Raw genomic sequence first — 19,764 nt, forward strand, 5'->3', positions numbered from 1 at the left:
CTCCATGCTTGGCGTACATGTAGAGGATGGTACGCTTATCTGTGTGCGCCTGTTTCCTTTACGCCTCTACTGCTGTTTCCGTTTCTAATCCTTCTGCTCGTGGACGAGTGCTGAGAATGGGGTAGGGGTTTCAGGTTTTCCGGTTGGATGATACACGCCAACAACCAAAAAAAAAAACAGGTGGAAGTGAATGTCTTCATGTCTTTTTAGCCTTCAGCACAATCTCAAGGTGCTTATGGTGTTGGTGGTCGATAATTCTTTCACCGCTAGTGATGTTTTTTCTTCCACGTTGGGAGCCATGGGAGAAGGATTTGTTTCAATTTGACTAGTCTTTAAAGGGTGCCAGCTGAACCAAAGCAGAGATGGGCAATTTTGGACGAGTACATACTTAAGCTGTAAGCGGTAAGGACATGACACGGGTTGGTTGACAGCTAGCTTTTGACTGTGAAACAATGATGTGGAGCTGACATTAGGCTTGGTAAGTACGCGAGATATTCAAAGAGTCGTACCTTGATGAGGGCACCGCAGGTATTCATGAAGTTAGAACTCATGTTGAAGCCATTTACTGTCAGAGACTAATACGCTAATATCAGTACGTGGAAAAACATGTTAAATAAAACGTTGCATTAGTTTGTAACGAACGATTTAAAATGTACTCACGTTCAAAGCGTACAAAGCCAACGCAGTACGAACAATCTGTCTTCACAGTGTGGAAGAAAAAAAACAATCCCTTAACATTATCCAACTGGATAACTCGGATAACCATTTTCCGTATCGCAATTCCTATGAAGGCCATCGTACAAAATTCGAATGTTTGTAGCAAGTTAACTTTTGCATTTGCAGCTGTGTTTTTTTTCTTTTCTTTTCTTTTGCGTACCCCTTCTATACTGCTCCTCTATACGCACCACGTACCACGTGGCTGGTTCTTTTCGAGCGGAACACGTGGAGACCATTATTTGTTCAATTGAGTGTGAAAAGCAGAATCAAATCGTTGGAACACATCGTTAACTGTGCTGGTGGTGCGTGTGTGTTCTCTCTCTCTCTCTCTCTACTCTCTTTTTTTGCCGTTCCGTTGTGTTGCTATGCGTTACTATAAAAAGGAGTGAAGGAAAAGAAGGAATGAAGAAAACAGCGATAGAGGATAGATTGAATGCTGTGCATAAAAGCGTCCTTGACTGTTCAATGCACACATGATGATTACATTCCAGCTTCAGCATGCTTCTTAGTACCAGCTATCCTAGTAGAGGGCGTTCAATTCCAGTTATTGCACAGCAACTTCATCCTCAGCATACTGAGTTGAAAAAGCTCCTGTCATCTCTTTAAAAAAGTTGCTCCAACAAAAATCAACTCGCTTCTACCTTCTTCTAAATGATAAATATTGATTTTCACCTGTATTCACTGGGAAGATCTTCGATGGCTTTAGTAGTTATGTATGCTACTACTTTTTTTTTCGTTGTTGTTGCTGCATCCCAATGTGTCAATGGCGGTTCTGGATGATTTCGTTCCTTCGTTACACATCGTAACTTCAGCGTTTCTTCCTTTCTGTAGATGGTAGATGGTTGCGTACGAGTCATGTCAAGGAGATGAGGCCCCCCGTTACATCCCCATTCCATCTGCTGTGTGCATCGAAGTGCGCGAAAGACCGACGACACTCGATGAAAATGTGTGCACACAAAATTTTAAAACCGATCACCCCTTCTGCTACACCGATAAAACTTTTTTGCATGCGTTAAAGAGTGTGTGTGCCTGGTACGCTTAAATATCTGGCCAAAGAGGGTGGCACCATGAAGAGGGTGGATAAGGGGTTTTGGGGGTAGGAAAGTGTTTTGTGGAGTTCACTCTCGATGTGTGCGCATTGCGGTATCACTTCTGCCTGCCCTACAGGTATTCATTATTCATGGCGAAAATTGCACAAAAGCCATGACATGATTATTTAACTAATGTCATACTCCGGTGGCACAGGCGTCCACAGAGGACGACGACGACGACGACGACGACGAGATGGATGGTTGCTGCTTCTCGCTGCTACACATTTTCATCCCATCGTTGCTTATATGTGAGACGGTGTTGCCTTCCCTACGGGTACCAAACACACACACCCATACACCCACCGAGATACACTCATTTGTCCATCTTTGTACAGCTTCGCGATCCGTTTTCCCGTGCGCCCGAGAGTAGTTCTAGTTGTGGCGCAGATGCTTGCGTCTTGTTCGTTTACCCCTTTGAACAGCCGATCATGTGCCAACCAGGGCGAGCGAAGCTGGTTTTTCAACTTCGTTTCCGTTCTTCTATTCAGGCCACCGAACAACCTCGGCAGTCGGTAGACTTTCACGTTCCAGGAATGATGTCGTAAATTGAAACGTCTTCCACCTTAAACAGCCACGGTTGATCCAGTGTGAGAGCTCCATCGGTAGAAAGGAGCGGGGAAAGGATAGGGAAATGGAAAAGGATGCCGCTTGCAACCCGAACGAACAAATCAAGAATGAAGAAATGAAACCGGGCACACCACCCGGGCTTCCTTTCTGCCGGTAGCGCCCGGTTAGCATGACATCCGCTTGAACGAAACCATGATAGGATCCGTAAACCGAAACGCTAGCATAAGCGAGTTGACTGGTTCGTACCCCGTACCATTCTGCTTTCTTCTTCACGTTCCCGTCTCCATCCCAACGACTTGCTTATGCTCGATGATTATTTTCTCCTAAATTATTCATCCTTCAGCACAGGTGTGGACACCCGCGGGGCATCCGTGCGCACGGGAGGAAAAGCTTAAGCAGCTGTAGGGAAGCACGAAACGTGCAGGACTTTCCTTTCAGACGGGAACATTCAGCCTTGTTAGCCAAAAGGGTATATTTTAGGGTTTTTGGCGAAAGTGGTGATATGGCCTGCTCGAAATCATTTTTATGTTCTACGCTAGAGCTTCTTAATAGGTGGTAGTTAAAGCGTCACGGTGGTGTGACTCCTGGATAGGACTTCGGAACTCGTACGCTGGAATGGAAGAAAAGCTTATCAATTAATACGTAGGCGATGCTGTGCGATGGAGTGCCGAGCATGGTCAAGGTTAGATGCGCATGAATAAGGAAAACTTCTCCGTGGGCGTGCACTGCAGTGCAGCCCATGGTTAGGATGAATGTTTCCACCATCCATTAAACCATTTGAACAAGAATTAAGGATCGATTATAGGATGTGTTCTTGTTCGGGACAAATGGGTCGAAAATTAGAATTATAAATCGGAGTCAGTTGGCTTTCGTCAATTCCTAACCGCTCTGACGGGATTGCAAAATGCTAAGAATAACACGAGACGTATCTAATTATATGCTTTACAATGTACAATGCTACACGAGGTGGTTGGTTCGTGCACGATCTGATCTAGTCCAAGAATAGTGTTAAATTTAAAATAATCGACTCGGAATCGATCGAGATTTGCGCGCGATTAGGGAGGGATTCATTGCGCACCTGTTTACAGCTCGCATGTACAGGTTGAGAATATTGCTTCGGATGAGTTTCATGTGTAATTTTAAGAAAAACTTATGCAAAACACCAGCTCTAAAGTTATTTAAAAATAATCTTATTGTACACAGTGCTTTACAGCCCACAATCCATCCCAGTTAGTACCGATATTTCGTAGAGTAATCCTTTGGCGAAACCACTAAACCACGACCCTTGCGTGCCCCTCGATAAACCGTCTCGACGATATCGATCATCTCCTGCTTATCCTCGAGCGGCCAGTTAATTTTGTTGTTATTACCCGTCCCCAGATCGATCATGATGTGTTTGTTGCGGAAGAAGAACATCACCGTACAGGGGTCGTACAATTCGTACATTTTGTTGAAATCGGGCACCTCGGTAATGTCAACCAGATAGATCACGGCAAAGTTTTTCACCTTTTCCGCTATATTGTACAACACCTCGTCCATCTTCATACAGGTCGGGTCCCAATCGTGGCCGAACCGTATGACCTAGTGAGAATAAAGAAGTTGTACGAAACGGTTCGTAAATGATACGGTTCTCTCGACGTTGAATTGTACATTCTAGAAACACTTACCACTACTCGATCCTCTTCAGAGAGTATGGCTTGGTCCACCTGCCAGCCATTGTGCAAATGTGCTAACATATACGACATCTTGCAGGGTGTGTTTTAAATTACGTATTTTAGTTAAATTTAAGTGTAAATTATCACTTTCTTATCGGATGCTGTGAAACTGCAGCGTAACAACAAATGTTGGTTTGCAAAACATAAACAAATGATGACAGTTCTCGTTTGACATTTGCACACAGTGTGATCGCCATGAATCAGGGAAAATTACACATTTTTTTAAATATTAGTTTTTGAGGAAAAATAACACTTTTTTCTCAAAAAAGAACTGAAATTTTCCGATTTATCTATTTAAATGAATAAAATCGATTTGCTTTAGTTTGGATTGTTGCATCAAAACTAATTCGAAAAATCGCTCGAATAAGCTACGCGAGTCGAGCAGATTAGGTTGTTGTATTGGATGCAACGAATCTAGCAGCTTTCTTTACAGAGTTCTTCGAGTGAGTCCTTCGGCGAGGGGCTAAATAGATACCTTTTTTTAATCTTGTGAAGAAAACGTTTCAAGGATTCATGTATTTCAATTGTAATTCAAGATAAATTAAAGCGTGTAGCCATCTCCTCCCACTGAGCCTCAATTGATGACGTAGATAAAATTCGTACCAATATTCATATTCTTGAAAGTGCCATTGCTAAGCAAGACCTGCTTCTTTTCCATTTCCACCTTAAAATCACCCTCCTCAATGGTGATCTTGCCCGACCGGTAATCCTGGAACGTGGGAAGACTGCGCGGTCCCAGTACCGGATCTTCATATCGCATTATTTCCAAAGCAGACAAATCAGCTGAAATGAAAGAGAAGTAAATTGTCGTTAGTAATCGATCACTTTTGGATCACATCGCCCCCCGCGATAACTCACCTTTAAAGCCAATTTGCTTCGCAAGCTTCTCCTTGAGCGTTTTGCTCGTATCCCCATCAGAGAGGTTCATTGTAACCGTAAACAAACCCGACCGCTCTACCGGATTCTCGAGTGTTACCGTCACGAACGGTTTTACCGTGAATACGATAAACGGTACACCGGGCCGGACCTCTTCGCGTGTCTTTTCCGGTGTGTCCGGTTCGTCCGTGTATCGGAACGTGAGCGTGTCCAGCTCGAGCGTGTTTCGCAGATAGTCCGCATTCAGTCCAAGCACTTCGCGCTCGTCGAAATCCAGCGTCACATCCATTGCCTGCTTACCCGGTCCTCCGACCGCTTCCACGCGTTCGCGTACCATTTGTGCGAAAGGCATCACACGCTTCATGTACTTCTTCAGCAGCTCCTTCTTGCCCAGCTCGGTCGCAATGATCTTGTTGTCCGGCAATGTTTCATTGCCCTGCCGTTCGTACAGCACGCGCATCGTGTCCAGCACGCACGATTGCCACGGTGGGAACGTTTTCGCCACCCAGATCATGCCATCGCTTGGTTTCGCAGCCAGTGCTTTGTTAGGGCCACCTTTGCCACCAGTCTTCGGCTGGGTGATGTTCTTCAATGTCAACCGGAACGAGTGAGCTGCTTCCATCAAATAGGCAGAGCATTTGATCTTCCGCTCGTCGATCGCACCGACCGTTGGCCAGGAGGCGTGCAGGATGGACGTTTTATTGCCCAACAGATCACACCAGATGTGTTCGGCCACGTGAGGACAGATCGGTGCAATTAGCAGTGCCTGCCTTCGGATGAATTCCATCACCAGATTTGCATGCATACCGATCGATCCGCAGAGTTCACGATATTTGTCACGCGCCGTCTGGAACTCGAAGAAACCTGTCCGTAGCGCTTCCTTGAACAGCATCTTCCGGTAGTACTCGTCCGTCTGCTTCGTCAGCAGATTCATTTCGCTCGAAAACACCTGATCGTTAAACGATGCATCCTCGGGCCCTTTCCGGAGCAGAGGCTTTGAGGCGAGCGTTTCCTTAACCCACTCGATGAAGGTGTACAGTCGCAGAATGCCCGCATCCGCATTGGTCACCACAAAGTTTGCATCCTCAATGCTATCTCCAGCGTCCGCCAGACACAGACGTGTACCGTCCGCACTGAACTTTGCGATCGATTCATACAGCGTGAGGAAGTTACCGTCGGATTTCGACATTTTCGCCGAGTTAAGCAACAGATGACCGTTGCAACGAACGCCTTTCGGCCACTTGGTCGGTTCCTTTGGCCAGATTGCGACGTGGTTGTACAGGAAGAACGTCAGATGGTTCTGGATTAGATCCTTGCCGGAAACACGCAGATCAACCGGATACCAGAAGTTGAATTCTCGCTTTAACTGCTCCAAAGCATCGCGTTTGACACGACTCTTGGACGGTGGTTTCGCATCAGCGAAGAAAATATAATCCCAAACGTCCGGCGTCATATCCTCAGCAGTAATGCCTAACGGGCTCGGTTTTTCTCCCCGGAATGATCCGGCCTGCAGCAGATGGGCGACCGTGTAGAAAGCCATGTAGATGGTGGAATCCGACAGTGACTCGATGAGCCACTGTTGATCCCACGGTAGCTTCGTACCGAGACCGTACGTACGCGAGCAGGCGTACTCGTGCAACCAATCGAGACAGTGTTCAAAGTTGCGCGATACCTCCTCGTGGAATAGTTCCATTGTGCGAAGGTGCTCCGTCGTTTGCTTTTGCCAAACGTCCTCGCCGTAATTTAGGTACCACTGATTGCAGAGAGCCACCACACACACATCGCCCGATCGCGACATGATCGTTTTCTCCGGCTCGTAGTACACATCCGCTTCGTTCCGTTCGACCAGATACTGCTTTAGGTCTTTTTTCACGTCCTGCACCTTTTTGCCCTTGTGCTCACCAACCAGCATCACGCCGTCGTAGAATCCTTTCAGGTAGACCAGCTCCTTCGCTTCGGTAAGCTTTTCGCGATCGTTCTGACTCTGGATCTTGAACTTATCGTACGCGTACACGGCGCACAGATTGCCCAACCCCGGCACATCGATGATCGGGATGGGCTGGAACGGTAGCACCATCTCGTCCGTAATGCCGTACTTCTCCCGGAACGGTTGTTTCTTCTGCAAATCAACCAGTGCCGCATAGTCGTCCGGAGAATCGGATGGAACGGACGTTACGATACCGGTTCCCTTGTCCTCCTTGATGGACAGCATCGGAAGGGTGTAGATCACCTTGTTCGAAGTGAGGGGCGCAGAGAGCTGCAGACCCATTATGTCCTGTCCGATGAGTTCCGTGAGTTCCTTTATCTCACCTTCGACAGCGGTAAATCCTTGATAGGACATATTGCGTGCAGCTCGACGTGTACACACCCAAACTTCCTGCTTGGCCGTTTCGAACGCGATGTACTTGATGTCGGGATGTACCCAGCAGTTCGTCTGTCCGTACATGGTTTCCGGACGTAGTGTACCGCACACCAAATATACCGGCCGCTTGCCTACCGCACTCGCTAGCTTTGCCGGCAACTTGCCCATCACCTTCATCTTGATCAGCGTATACTCCTGCGGACCGACACCCTCGCCAGAGGAACGGTCATGATCCATGCACGGTTGACCATCCTTAGGCGAGTAGATGGTATGACGTTTTCCGTACATGATCTTGCCACGCGCCTTCAGGTGATTGAACTGCCACCGCACAAACGAATCATAGAACGGGTTCGCATCCGTCGTGATGAACGTACGCCGCCAATCGATGTGAGCACCGAGCTCCTTTAGATCGCGTATAGCCAGCGGTGGAAAATACTCCAACCAGTGATCCGTGTTGGCAAACTTGGCAATGTCGGCATCGGCCAAACCAAGACTTTGCATAATCTGCCACTGGAACTTTGCCGTACCGGCTTTTGCCGTCGCTTTGCTTTTCTTGCCCTTGCTCTTATCCTTCGGTACGACGTCCCGATCTTCCGGCTTTTCCACTACTACCGATTCCTCCCTCGGAAACACGGGCGGACAACCGTACAGTTCGATTTCCCGCTTCAACTTATCGGCACACGCTTTAATCGGCATTCCGGTGCAGTGAAAACCGAGCGGAAACAACACCTTCTTGCCCTTGAGCCGATGATACCGTACGGCGAATTCCGCTTTCGACAGGGAGAACGCATGTCCCAGGTGAAGCCGACCGTTCATGTACGGGTATGGGAAGGTAACCAGGAACTTTTCATCGTCCCGCTTGCGTGGTTCCTTCGGAGCGTCCACATCGTACACCTTGTCCCGCTGCCAACGCTGCTGGATGTCACGTTCGATTTTTTGCAGGTATTCTACCTTGAACGTTCCCTTCCGTTCGTTCGCCTACGGTAGGAAAAAGCGCCAGTGTTGCGCATATTTGATTACGATTAGTATGCACCGAATTGCATCATGCAATATGGTGCATCTGCGTTTATTACTCACCATCGCCGATGCCATTGCCGTTCTGGACCGTATGGTAATTTCCAAGTTATTTTTTTATTTCATCGGCGCCGGCCCACATGTAATAAAACGTAAGCAAACTTTGACAGCAACGAGCAGTTGTTTGACAGCAAAACATTCGAATTCGAACAGATATTTGAATTGGCAGTTACATGTTCGAAACGAGAAACTTGCGCTAGCAACATACAAAAACAACTGTTTAGTGGAAATTCGTTTCTAAATGGACGAACGATTTATTTTTTTGACTTTTTATGTAATATCCAAATGTTAATTAAATACCATTTACAAATTAAAAGGGCTACGATTTTTGAAAATATAAGTCCTTCGATCGGAATGTATCGGATGTGATTTTCTTCTGGTGTTTTCGTTGGCAAAACCGATGTCACTATTGAAAAACCAACTGGACTTCCCGATAAGATAAGATTAAACCATTTTTTTTTACATAATTGGTTTGTGAAACGATAAGGTATTCAATAAATAAGCTACCGTGAGTCAAGAGAGATTTAAAGAAATTCTCGTGATATTGGTTTAAAAATAGATTCTTATATTTTTAATTTCACTGCATTTTGGTCTATCCGGCTTTGTTCTTCAACTATTCTAGATCATGCAAATGAGTAACAAGTCGTTTTCTTTGAAATTTGTTTTTTCTGCACTGATTTATTTTCGCTGTGTTGTCTTCAAATTGATATCATTGCACATGGGAGTACCCATTTATACTCCACTGTTCTTACGAACCCAGTCACGAACGACGGCCACACGCGAGTATACTCCTGGATAGCCAGCCTGAGCACATCCATAGCCCCAGGAAACGACACCAACGAGCTTTCCATCAGCGACCAGCGGACCACCAGAGTCTCCCTGGCAAGCGTCCTTTCCACCCTGCTGATATCCAGCGCACAGCATACGGTCAGTGACTCCTCCAAATGACTGATACGCCTTGTCACATTCCTTTTGATTCACTGTCGGCACATTGGCTGCCCGCAGAACGGCGTTCGATTCAGTAGCACTCTGAGTATTTCCCCAGCCAGAGACGGTGGTCATGGTTCCATCCTTCACTGTTTCATCCTGTTCGGGAAGACCAACTGGTTGCACCTCATCGCTGAAGGTAAGCTCACTTTCCAGCTCCAGCAGAGAGTAGTCATAATCGATGCTACTGCTGTCGTAGCCAGCGTGCTGCACGACACGTGCAACACGGACAACGGTTCCACCCGATGCGTGTTTAGACGATCCCAGACGCACAGTCAAGCTCGAAGGCGAAGCTCCGGCAGTGCAGTGAGCAGCCGTTAGAACCCACTTGCTGGACAAGACGGATCCACCACAGTTGTGACGCTTGTTGTACTGCAAAGACACCTGATACGGAGCATCGGAGACGTCGATCTCGAATCCACCGACGATGCGCTGGCCAACGGCGTAACGTGGTCGCGGTGAGAATCGTGGCTGCGGTCGAACGAGTCGATGACGCTGATCGGCCTGTGCCTGAACGCAGGCTACTACGGCAACTAGAACTGCCAGGAGAATTGCAATCTTGTTCGACATCGTGTCCGATACTCGTATGGCCATTGCATTGGACATGTCAACTATATATAGTGCAGCCAGATTTAATGGCATTGAACTTGCCTTTCGGTTGTATTAATTGATAACGATATCAATCGTTGATCGCTAGAATCTCCGCTATCTTAGTATTTGAAACACTTGAAAAGGATCCGATTTTTGTAGAAAAGTACACGATAACAGTATCATCTCCACTTCATATTGGCTAGCCTGTTGGCCGTGCTCACTTTGGCGGAAAAGCCCTTCCTAACCAAGCGGTACTTGAATCTTGTTTATCGTATTAAGTAAATAATTGATGTCTGACCACTATCAGACACTCGAGGGCATTAATCCCGAGCGTTAGCATGATCACGATGATTTCGGTGAACTATTTCAAATACTGGCTAAATACCTTTCGGTTTTTACCGGGTTTCCCTTACAACAAGCGATCTTCAATCGGCTTAAGGCCGTAGTCGCGCGCCTTAGTCGGACAATTGTTAAGTGCATTTTTCTATAATGAATTGTTAAGCTATTTATATTCCTATGCACTTGTCTAGCTCTCACACAATGAAACTACTAAGTGCATTTTCCGAATTTTCGTATTATTTTTTTATATGACTTAAAAACCTAAAAAAAATGATCCATAAACTTCAAGAATAATTCTAGCTTACTTCAAGCATATTTTGTACATTTCTTATATCATTATCTCATTTTGTATACGGTTTATTATAAGATGATTTGGTAGACAACTGATTCAAATATGAGTTCTTCTTAGAAATTGATCGAGAAATTGAATATATCCTACTTATCTAAAACATCACAAATAATGGGCTTAAATTGTAAATCTTAGCGCTTGATTCCTTTTAGGCACGAGGCAAATACTTATTTAATAAGCGTACTTGAAACTACTACGTAGTATCTAATGCCAGATAGAAGATTTACCTTTAGATTTCTTATTTCTTTTATTTGTATTATATTTACTTACTTAGCTAATACGACAACTCCATCTTTATTAATAGCTATATAGACTAAATAAAACTGCATTGACTGATTTCGGAACATAACATTTGAAGATACAAGAATTCAATTCGCTTTGATTATATGCAGTACAATTTGTTTTATTTCTTGTGTTTTTCAATGTCCATAAATTAGTGTCGGCTTATTAGCGGTTGAGAGGGCTTTTAAACTCCACTGTTCTCACGAACCCAGTCACGAACGACGGCCACACGCGAGTACACTCCTGGATAGCCAGCCATGGCGCAACCGAATCCCCACGAAACGACACCAACAAGCTTTCCATCGGCGACCAGCGGACCACCAGAGTCTCCCTGGCAAGCGTCCTTTCCACCCTGTTCGTATCCGGCGCACAGCATACGTTCGGTGATTCCTCCAGACAGTTTGTAGGCGTTCTCGCAATGTTCTTGGTTCACGGTCGGCACATTGGCAGCACGCAGAACAGCGTTCGATTCAGCAGCACTCTGAGTGTTTCCCCAGCCAGAGACGGTGGTCATGGTTCCATCTTCCACTGCTTCATCCTGTTCGGGAAGTGCAACGGGCTGCACCAAATCACTGAAGGTAAGCTCGCTTTCCAGTTCCAACAGCGAGTAATCGTAGTCAATAGTGTTGTCGTCGTAGTTCGGATGTTCCAAGGTCCGTGCCACGCGTACAACGGTTCCACCAGATGCGTGTCTCGAAGATCCCAAACGCACGGCGAGACTGCTGGCGGAGATTCCGACAGTGCAGTGAGCAGCAGTCAGAACCCATTTGTTGTTCAGCACAGAACCTCCACAACGATGGCTATTGAAGTATTGTAGCGACACTTGATACGGAGTCTCAGACACGTCGATCTCGAATCCACCTACGATGCGATGGCCAACGCCATTCTGCGACTTTGGCAGAAAACGGGGCAGTGGTCGCACGAACCGATGTCGTAGGGATGCTTGCGCCTGAACGCAGGCAACTACCGCAACTAGAAGAGCCAGGAGGATTGCAATCTTGTTCGACATCGTGTCCGATACTCGTATGATTAGTGAAGACGAACTGTCCACTATTTATACGCCACAACTGTCCGTCCTAGTGCTTTGGTTAATCGTTCGGATTAGCTGATAGTAGTATCAATTATTGCCCACACGTACCTCTACGTCAGAGTTGTAAATGTTTTAAGAAAAATACCTGCTTCATGAGAGATTCTTGATATGTTTATCTGTTTTGATGAGTGGGAACTCAAACCCTCCCACTTCATATCAGCTAACATTTCTTGCATGTGGAGAAAAATCCCATCAGAGCTTCCCAAGCTTGAGTGTTACACTCATGATCTTGCAGAGTAGTATACAAAACATGTCTTTAGAGTATCTGATAAGGATTATCAAGAGCCATAGGTTTCTAACAACATGTTTATTATTATATTATAATCACTTAATGTTGCTCATCATTGAGCAAAACAAACCTTTTTAAATACATACTTTTATAGTCAATTCCGTGCTTAAATTATATTTAAAATTTACTGAAAAAAGGACCCCAAGACGGGTATGTCTTCATGCTTTTGTTAACTACCCTTATTAAAATGGGATTTTTCGCAAATTCCTGTAAAGATTGGTTCTTTTAAGACTAAAAATCAAACAAAAATATTAGTGAAGTTAATACCATTTTAAAATCATATTTATTTTTATGATCGCCATATTTTTCTTAGGACATATGGATCTATTAAGACATATGTATTTTACTGCATATGTAGTTTACTAATTACAAGTAGCCCGAAAATCCATCCCTACTCCTGACGAATAGTCTCGAAGGTAATTTGGTAGCGGTTCTGTAACGTGAAAGACAGATAATTTTACTACAAATCATTAAATAATGAAAATCAAAACACAGATTATCCGCAATATCAATTAGAAAAAGACTAGCTATTTCAGGTTTCTCTGTTAATTTTATTTCATTATCCATTTATTAATAAATTATAATACAAAATCTTTCAACAACACTTTACACTCCACTGTTCTGACGAATCCAGTCTCGAACGCTGGCCACGCGCGAGTAAACTCCTGGATAACTCGGTTTAGCACAACCGCTCCCCCACGAAACAACACCAATCAGCTTTCCGTTTCCCACCAAAGGTCCACCGGAATCTCCCTGGCAGGCGTCCTTTCCACCCTGCTGATATCCGGCACACAGCATGCGATCAGTGATTCCTTCCTGCGAGTAAGCCATGCGACAATCCTGTTGGCTCACGGTCGGTACGTTGGCTGCCCGTAGAACAGCGTTCGATTCAGTGGAACTCTGGGTGTTTCCCCAACCCGAGACGGTCGTCATGATTCCATCCTTTACCGGTTCATCCTGCTCAGGAAGAGCAACCGGCTGAACCACATCACTGAAGGTGAGATCGTCTTTCAGCTCCAATAGCGCGTAGTCGTAGTCGATGGTACTTCTATCATAGGCAGGATGCTGCATGACGCGTTTAACGAGCACAACAGTTCCATCAGACGCGTGCTTCGATGATCCAACGCGCACGGTGAGTGTAAATGATGGTACACCATCGGTACAATGAGCCGCAGTTAAAATCCATTTACTGTTCAAAATGGACCCTCCGCATCGATGGTCATCTATGTAATGTAGGGACACCTGATACGGAGTGTCAGAGATGTCGATCTCGAATCCTCCTACGATGCGATGTCCCACTGTATGCGATGTTTCTGGTAAGAATTTGTGGTAAGATCCGACAAAACCATGTCGTTGCGAGGGCTGTGCTTGTACGAATGCGACTAAAGCTACCAGAACAGACAGGAGGATTGCTATTTTGTTCGCCATCGTGTCTAATGCTCGTATGATTATTGAACAATAGACGTCCCCTATTTATATGGTACCATGATCCCAAAGTCTGCGACAAAGATTCTGCCGGATTTATTGATAACATATCTCACTTAATTTGGCTTAAGCAGGTATTCGACCTGGGTTATTTTTTATAAGGCTTATCAGATAACGCAATGAATAAAAAAAAGAAAGAATTTGGAAATTTTCCATACGAATTTCCCGCCACCTAATGGTTCATTGTTCACGTAGACAAAATTTGACAACGTTATCAGCTAATTAATTTCAATTTCAATTTATTTATTGCAGTATGTCTGCCATAAGGCTACACATAGAATACTTAAACTAACTTAAAACATAATATATGCTTAAAAACTAAAACTAAAGCTCAGACAAGGAGGAAAGTTCATAAAAGTAAACATAACAGAAGCTCAATGGATGGCGAGACTAAAAGGAAGAACTAAGACGGCAACGAAAGGTGGAAAAAGGGAAGTGGAAGTCAAATAAGTGGGAAGAGGAGTTAAACGATCGCAGAGCAAGCAACAATGGGTCAGAACGACCTGCTGCAGTGCGACGTCTGGGGATTCAGGGAGGACGAATACGGAGTGAAGGATTAGGAACATAGAGGGGGATCGGGGAGAGCAATGTTGGTGAATCAATGAAATCGAGCATAAGGGAAGCAACAAATAAGGATTGGGCCTGAGAGCGACGGTTCTCGAGGGAGTCGATACCGAGCAGCCGATACCTGGACTCATAATTGGGCAGGGCAGCAGAGGAACTACCCAGAAATTTGCGAACTGCAAACCTCAATATCCTAGCAGTCGGGGCCCATACTACAGAACAATACTGAACTAATTAGTAACAGCCACTGCGAAAACTGCGAAATATTCGAAAGAAAGGCAGTACAGTAGACAACAGTAGTCTTGTTGTGGCCGTCCGACAATAGCCAGACCCGATCACCAAAAAATGCCGCAAAAATCTAATGCTGAAGATCAAGAGCAAAGCGATCTCTTCATTCATGCTGGAAGTTGAACGAACGGAAGTGCCAGTCGGGGACAGGGAATAGTAGATGATTGCAAAAAGGAATGACTGAAGGTTTCAGTGAGGAATGTGTTCAGGATAAACTGTGGCGACCTTGCTTATTGAGAACTTGCTGTATTGAGTAAAGGTGAGTACAAATTTACACAAACTATCCTGCCGTGTGGTAAAAATAAGCCTTGATCAAAAAAAGATTACACAACATTGGTTTAAATTCAGGTTTACAATAAGCTTTATATTTTATTTCAGGTCATTCACATATCGTCAATTCGGTGTCAGATAAGAACAATTTTAAACTCCACTGTTTTCTCGAACCCAGTCGCGAACGCTGGCCACACGCGAGTATACTCCTGGATAGCCAGCCTTAGCGCATCCATAACCCCACGAAACAACACCAACCAGCTTTCCGTCAGCGACTAGCGGACCACCAGAGTCTCCCTGGCAAGCGTCCTTTCCACCCTGCTGATATCCGGCGCACAGCATGCGATCAGTAACTCCTCCGAATTGCTGGTAAGCATGATCGCATTCCTTTTGGCTTACGGTCGGTACGTTGGCTGCGCGCAGAACAGCATTAGATTCAGCAGTACTCTGTGTGTTACCCCAACCAGAGACGGTGGTCATGGTTCCATCCTTTACCGGTTCATCCTGCTCAGGAAGGGCAACAGCCTGCACCTCATCGCTGAACGTAAGTTCGTCTTTCAGTTCCAACAGCGAATAGTCGAAATCTGTTGTGCTGTCGTCGTATTTCGGGTGCTGCACAATGTTTGCAATGCGTGCGATTTGCCCACCGGACGCGTGCTTCGAAGATCCTAGGCGCAGAGTCAAACTTGAAGGAGACGAACCATCAGTGCAGTGAGCTGCAGTCAGAACCCACTTGCTGGACAGCACGGAACCTCCACAGATGTGTCGTTTATGGTATTGCAGTGACACTTGATACGGAGTCTCGGACACGTCGATCTCGAATCCACCTACGATGCGATGTCCAACACCATACTGCGGCTTTGGCAGGAATCGAGGCAGTGGTCGTACAAATCGAGGCGGCTGCGAGGCCTTTGCTTGCACGCAAGCTACTACCGCAACGAGAAGTGCCAGGAGGATTGCAATCTTGTTCGACATCGTGTCCAATACTCGTATGATTGATGGCGACGAGCTGTCCACTATTTATACGGTGTAATGGTTCTACTCTGTAACAGTGATTTGAAGGTATTAGCTGATAAGATCATTATTGATCGTTCTTCAGTCCACGTGAGGATATATTTTTTTACAATTTAATTGTGTATTCGATTATCAAACGCGTTAAGTGTTTTATTTATTTTTTAAAGAATATGATAACGTTGATATTCCCACTTCACTCTTAGATTCTCCGGATTCTAGTGAATGTTGGAGAATCCAATCCTTAAGTCGCGAGGTCTTTTGCTAGAGAACGATCTTTTCCTTTTTTTTACTTGCTACGGATCATCCGTAACGTAACATGTTTTTGGTCCCGATGAAGCTAAAAGTGGACGGAAATCCCTCAAGGCCTCTTGCTACGACCACTAAGTGCATGCGTCAGAGAGAAAAGCAATCAACCTATCGCTTAAATAGTGCTATCTAAAGCTCGAATATGGAATGTTTGGACATCAAGTTTTATAAATAAACTTATTGTCTCTTACACATTTAGGTCTCCTGATACAGGAATCGATTTTTTTTAATACATGTATTATATTTTTTTTCTTTCGCCTTTATTAACTTTTGTTGTTATCTTGTGTAAAATTTTGAAATATTTCTTCACACTGCTAAATCCTCTTCAAACTGGTTTCATTGTGATTCGTCATTGTAATGCAAAAACGTGCCTTTCTTCTTATCTGTCACATACTTGAAACAAATAGTTAATGGCAAATACTTACGTCATGATTTTTTTATGCTTGAGGTGGGTGTGTATTTAAATGAGTATTTGAGAAAATAATCTTGAATTAAATTAAATTAATTTAAATCCGGATCGAAAGTTAGAAGTCAGATAGCACCAATTAGACGCAGATTCGAGTGCCATTAAGGTAAAAAACTTCGAATCCGGTGATCAAACTTATTCGACTTTTTTCTCATTTCATGACCGTCACCGCACCATTAATAGTCAGGTAATCATTACTACGATTCCAACACAGTTTCCAAAACGGATCGAACACCTGCATGTAGTGGCATTGTTAAAGCAAGTTTAACATAGAAGTAATAAATTAATTAACAATGCAGCAATTATTTGAACTTATTTCAACAAATTCGCTTTAAATTTAAAAAAATTTGCTAAATTTTCCAACAAAAGGGTAAGGTTATAGCCTTATGAAATTTTTAAATTTTTAGATTTTTTTTATTTTTTTCTAATTTTTTATTCTTTTTTTAATTTAAAACATTATTTGAGTGAAAAGAAACTTATTGCAACCAATAGGCATTAAAATAAATAAATTTAATTTTTTTTTGCAAAATTTCTCAAAAAAATGGCAAGGGGTACCCCTTATGAAATTTTCGAGTTGAAATTTTTTTAAAATTTTTTTTCCGATTTTTTGTTCTTTTTTGTGATTAAAGCATTATTTGAGTGAAAAGAAACTTATTGCAATAAATTCGCATTAAAATATATCACATTTATAAATTTTGCTAAATTACTCAAAAATGAAGAAAATTTTACATTTTCTCAAACAGGGTATGGAACTTGGTTCCTCGAATAACTTCTGGCACAGACATCTGAGGGCATGGCCGTCCAAGAAGAAAATGTAGCCATTGGTGCCATCTATCGACCACAGGCTAAAGATTGGCGATCCGTTGTGTACCGACCGAGTTATAGGCAAAACTTGGTGCAAAAATGAAGAAAATTTTACATTTTCTCAAACAGGGTATGGAACTTGGTTCTTCGAATAACTTCTGGCACAGACATCTGGGAGCATGGCCGTCCAAGAAGAAAATGTAGCCATTGGTGCCATCTATCGACCACAGGTTAAAGATTGGCGATCCATTGGATACCGACAGAGTTATAGGCAAAACTTGGTGCAAAAATGAGCCTCATGAAATTTTAAATTTTTTTTAATTGTTTAAGTTTTTCTAATTTTTTATTCTTTTTTTAATTTAAAACATTATTTGAGTGAAAAGAAACTTATTGCAACCAATTGGCATTAAAATAAATCAATTTAAATTTTTTTGCAAAATTTCTCAAAAAAATGGCAAGGGGTACCCCTTACGAAATTTTCGAGTTGAAAATTTTTTAAAATTTTTTGTTGATTTTTTATTCTTTTTTTAATTTAAAGTATTATTTAGGTGAAAAGAAACTTATTGCAACAAATTTGCATTAAAATTTATCACATTAATAAATTTTGCTAAATTACTCAAAAATGAAGAAAATTTTACATTTTCTCAAACAGGGTATGGAACTTGGTTCCTCGAATAACTTCTGGCACAGACATCTGAGGGCATGGCCGTCCAAGAAGAAAATGTAGCCATTGGTGCCATCTATCGACCACAGGTTAAAGATTGGCGATCCGTTGGATACCGACAGAGTTATAGGCAAAACTTGGTGCAAAAATGAGCCTTTTGAAATTTACAAATTTTTAGATTTTTTTATTTTTTTTAATTTTTTATTCTTTGTTTTTAATTTAAAACATTATTTGAGTGTAAAGAAACTTATTGCAACCAATTGGCATTGAAAAAAATCAATTTAAATTTTTTTTGCAAAATTTCTCAAAAAAATGGCAAGGGGTACCCCTTATGAAATTTTTGAGTTGAAATTTTTTTTAAAACTTTTTGTTGATTTTTATTCTTTTTTTAATTTAAAGTATTATTTGGGTGAAAAGAAACTTATTCCAACAAATTCGCATTAAAATATATCACATTTATAAATTTTGCTAAATTACTCAAAAATGAAGAAAATTTTACATTTTCTCAAACAGGGTATGGAACTTGGTTCCTCGAATAACTTCTGGCACAGATATCTGAGGGTATGGCCGTCCAAGAAGAAAATGTAGCCATTGGTGCCATCTATCGACCACAGGTTAAAGATTGGCGATCCGTTGTGTACCGACCGAGTTATAGGCAAAACTTGGTGCAAAAATGAAGAAAATTTTACATTTTCTCAAACAGGGTATGGAACTTGGTTCCTCGAATAACTTCTGGCACAGACATCTGGGGGCATGGCCGTCCAAGAAGAAAATGTAGTCATTGGTGCCATCTATTGACCACAGGTTAAAGATTGGCGATCCATTGGATACCGACGGAGTTATAGGCAAAACTTGGTGCAAAAATGAGCCTCATGAAATTTTCAAATTTTTAGATTTTTTATTTTTTTTAATTTGTTATTCTTTGTTTTTAATTTAAAACATTATTTGAAAAGAAACTTATTGCAACCAATTGGCATTAAAATAAATCCATTTAAATTTTTTTTGCAAAATTTCTCAAAAAAATGGGGTACCCCTTATGAAATTTTCGAGTTGAAATTTTTTTTAAAACTTTTTGTTGATTTTTATTCTTTTTTGTGTTTAAAGCATAATTTGAGTGAAAAGAAACTTATTGCAATAAATTCGCATTAAAATATATCACATTTATAAATTTTTCTAAATTGCTCAAAAAAAGCTAAGGCCATAGGAGATTGGCAAACTTATAGAATTTTTTTTTAGAAATGTCCACGCGATGAATTTTTTCTTTTAATTACAATGACGCTCAACCGATCTATTTTTTTAATTTGAATTTGTTTACCTTGTTATTGCTAGGAAAATCGGGCTATCCTGGAAGCCACTACAGAAATCGCGCTTCGAATAGCGATTTTCAGCTAAAAACACACGTACAGCGACTTTTCGCAATCTTTTTATATGGAGTTTCGCAAAAATCTTTTGAATTGCGTTCACAAACGCGACAATTGCTAAGCGTTTAGTGACGGGGTTACAATTAAATAAAGAATTGGACAATAATGCATTTGAAAGTGTTTATACTAAAGCTACGAGTAATCAAATATTCA

General features: G+C 42.7%; 6 protein-coding genes across 6 annotated transcripts; all 6 read right to left on the reverse strand.

Moving 5' to 3' along the window:
* Positions 1-3,544: 3,544 nt before the first annotated feature.
* Positions 3,545-4,240, reverse strand: LOC125775195 (thioredoxin-like protein 4A). The gene is made up of 2 exons (XM_049445749.1): positions 4,043-4,240; positions 3,545-3,956 (listed from the first exon to the last, which is right to left on the reverse strand). Exons 1-2 carry the CDS (start codon positions 4,118-4,120, stop codon positions 3,606-3,608), a joined length of 429 nt encoding a protein of 142 aa, XP_049301706.1. The 5' UTR covers positions 4,121-4,240; the 3' UTR covers positions 3,545-3,605.
* A 288-nt stretch (positions 4,241-4,528) lies between these two features.
* LOC125775157 (leucine--tRNA ligase, cytoplasmic) lies at positions 4,529-8,525 on the reverse strand. Its single transcript, XM_049445683.1, has 3 exons — positions 8,406-8,525; positions 4,949-8,306; positions 4,529-4,873 (listed from the first exon to the last, which is right to left on the reverse strand). Exons 1-3 carry the CDS (start codon positions 8,418-8,420, stop codon positions 4,665-4,667), a joined length of 3,582 nt encoding a protein of 1,193 aa, XP_049301640.1. The 5' UTR covers positions 8,421-8,525; the 3' UTR covers positions 4,529-4,664.
* A 609-nt stretch (positions 8,526-9,134) lies between these two features.
* On the reverse strand, positions 9,135-9,995 carry LOC125774987 (trypsin-1). Its single transcript, XM_049445367.1, has one exon. The coding sequence runs from the start codon at positions 9,993-9,995 to the stop codon at positions 9,135-9,137; it is 861 nt and encodes a 286-aa protein (XP_049301324.1).
* A 1,045-nt stretch (positions 9,996-11,040) lies between these two features.
* On the reverse strand, positions 11,041-11,982 carry LOC125775180 (trypsin-3). Its single transcript, XM_049445732.1, has one exon. It carries the CDS (start codon positions 11,957-11,959, stop codon positions 11,135-11,137), a length of 825 nt encoding a protein of 274 aa, XP_049301689.1. The 5' UTR covers positions 11,960-11,982; the 3' UTR covers positions 11,041-11,134.
* An 878-nt stretch (positions 11,983-12,860) lies between these two features.
* On the reverse strand, positions 12,861-14,336 carry LOC125775182 (trypsin-7-like). Its single transcript, XM_049445735.1, has one exon. It carries the CDS (start codon positions 13,755-13,757, stop codon positions 12,936-12,938), a length of 822 nt encoding a protein of 273 aa, XP_049301692.1. The 5' UTR covers positions 13,758-14,336; the 3' UTR covers positions 12,861-12,935.
* A 674-nt stretch (positions 14,337-15,010) lies between these two features.
* LOC125775181 (trypsin-1-like) lies at positions 15,011-15,942 on the reverse strand. Its single transcript, XM_049445733.1, has one exon. The coding sequence runs from the start codon at positions 15,909-15,911 to the stop codon at positions 15,087-15,089; it is 825 nt and encodes a 274-aa protein (XP_049301690.1). The 5' UTR covers positions 15,912-15,942; the 3' UTR covers positions 15,011-15,086.
* Positions 15,943-19,764: the final 3,822 nt, after the last annotated feature.

Source organism: Anopheles funestus, chromosome 2RL (assembly GCF_943734845.2).
Source record: "Anopheles funestus chromosome 2RL, idAnoFuneDA-416_04, whole genome shotgun sequence".
In the NCBI taxonomy this organism is placed as follows: domain Eukaryota; kingdom Metazoa; phylum Arthropoda; class Insecta; order Diptera; family Culicidae; genus Anopheles; species Anopheles funestus.

What these genes read in the sequence shown, in the direction of transcription:
- LOC125775182 (XM_049445735.1), bottom strand. Translation starts at nt 13,757, where the DNA reads ATGGCGAACAAAATAGCAATCCTCCTGTCTGTTCTGGTAGCTTTAGTC.
- LOC125775181 (XM_049445733.1), bottom strand. Translation starts at nt 15,911, where the DNA reads ATGTCGAACAAGATTGCAATCCTCCTGGCACTTCTCGTTGCGGTAGTA.
- LOC125775195 (XM_049445749.1), bottom strand. Translation starts at nt 4,120, where the DNA reads ATGTCGTATATGTTAGCACATTTGCACAATGGCTGGCAGGTGGACCAA. An exon ending in CTGAAGAGGATCGAGTAGTG is followed by an intron (nt 3,957 to 4,042) that starts GTAAGTGTTTCT and finishes TATTCTCACTAG; the next exon opens with GTCATACGGTTCGGCCACGA.
- LOC125775157 (XM_049445683.1), bottom strand. An exon ending in GAAGCAAATTGGCTTTAAAG is followed by an intron (nt 4,874 to 4,948) that starts GTGAGTTATCGC and finishes CTTTCATTTCAG; the next exon opens with CTGATTTGTCTGCTTTGGAA.
- LOC125774987 (XM_049445367.1), bottom strand. Translation starts at nt 9,995, where the DNA reads ATGTCCAATGCAATGGCCATACGAGTATCGGACACGATGTCGAACAAG.
- LOC125775180 (XM_049445732.1), bottom strand. Translation starts at nt 11,959, where the DNA reads ATGTCGAACAAGATTGCAATCCTCCTGGCTCTTCTAGTTGCGGTAGTT.